At 37.2% G+C, this 1,269-nt stretch overlaps 1 protein-coding gene across 1 annotated transcript; it reads right to left on the minus strand.

Moving 5' to 3' along the window:
* LOC111385769 (probable 1-deoxy-D-xylulose-5-phosphate synthase 2, chloroplastic) lies at positions 1-1,263 on the minus strand. The gene is made up of 3 exons (XM_023010184.1): positions 1,045-1,263; positions 348-632; positions 1-220 (listed from the first exon to the last, which is right to left on the minus strand). The coding sequence occupies exons 1-3, from the start codon at positions 1,213-1,215 to the stop codon at positions 65-67; spliced, it is 612 nt and encodes a 203-aa protein (XP_022865952.1). The 5' UTR covers positions 1,216-1,263; the 3' UTR covers positions 1-64.
* Between the last annotated feature and the right edge of the window lie 6 nt (positions 1,264-1,269).

The raw sequence follows: 1,269 nt of genomic DNA on the forward strand, positions 1-1,269 counted from the left end.
AACAAGATCTTAACTTGTTTTTATTTTGTTGTAGTACTATGGATTATTGTCTAATTCGCTGTGTTCAGATGGCTTCTCGTAGTGTTAGAGCTTCTTTGGGCCTTCCCAGAAGTGATAACACTGTTGCACAAATATGTCTGGAAGAAAGACCTGCTTCTTCAATCTGATCCTGAGGTGCTCCATGGTCAATGTATCTATCAGGAAGCATCATTGATCTCAACTGCATTTTAGTAAACGGTAAAACTCATCAAAATTTAGAAACCCAATTCTTAAAAGAAAATAAATCCTCTCTTCCTTTTGGGAATCGTCTGTAAAGGACATAATTGACATGTACAAGAAAACTTTACCTTGAGGGGTCCATCCAAAATGCCATTCAAGCTTAGGAAATGTGAGACGTGTGAACCAAAACCTCCAATAGAACCTTCCTCCGCTGTGATCAAGATTTCGTGCTCTTTTGCCAGTCTTCTGATAAGATCAGCATCCAATGGTTTACAGAATCGAGCATCGGCTATTGTAGGGAAGATGTTATGGGATTTGAGCATTTCTGCAGCTCCAAGACATTGCTGAACTATTGCACCATATCCAAGAATTGCAATTCTATTGCCTTCTCTTAGTATCCTTCCCTTCCCAATCTGTTATTATAGATTAAAGAGTTAATCATTATTTAGTATTTAGAAGAGTTAAAAGTGGTTTTATATTATGTCCATCCAGAACCTAATTTGAGATCTAAAACAGATTTCTAGTGGCCTATAGGCTAAAGCAGTTTTTGGTTCAAACAGGTTCATTTCAACCTTTTGCTATTATTATCAGCGAATCAAGGATAAATTGTAATTTCAGATAATAAATTGAGTTACTAAGTTGAATTTACATGCAAACTGCCCATGAAGTACAACTGTTTCTATTGAAATTATTTCACTCATAAACTAGATAACATAATTCACTTTAGACACGAACACATCCACAAACTGAGATTTCAAAATTTTGGAAAACTTGACGTATTCTAGAACTAATTTTGATATTAACAGTATGAATTATAGTTCTTACCTCAAGTGGCGTTCCTTTGTTGTTTAAAGGAAGAACTGCTCCAACACCATTTCCTCTAGGAAACCTAAAGCAGCTTGGTCTATCATCTATGGCTGCTGCTGTTGCAACCATGTGCATAAGCTCTGCTTCATCTGATGGAGCCATCACCACCATGTTGGGCAAACAAGCCATGTATGCTACATCAAATGCTCCACAATGAGTTGGTCCATCAGCCCCGACCAAACC

Source organism: Olea europaea, unplaced genomic scaffold, assembly GCF_002742605.1.
Source record: "Olea europaea var. sylvestris unplaced genomic scaffold, O_europaea_v1 scaffold32704, whole genome shotgun sequence".
NCBI lineage: Eukaryota > Viridiplantae > Streptophyta > Magnoliopsida > Lamiales > Oleaceae > Olea > Olea europaea.

Coding starts and splice junctions, on each gene's coding strand:
- LOC111385769 (XM_023010184.1), bottom strand. CDS start 1,215: ATGGCTTGTTTGCCCAACATGGTGGTGATGGCTCCATCAGATGAAGCA. Junction 633..1,044: donor ACAAAGGAACGCCACTTGAG/GTAAGAACTATA, acceptor CTATAATAACAG/ATTGGGAAGGGAAGGATACT. Junction 221..347: donor TTTTGGATGGACCCCTCAAG/GTAAAGTTTTCT, acceptor ACTAAAATGCAG/TTGAGATCAATGATGCTTCC.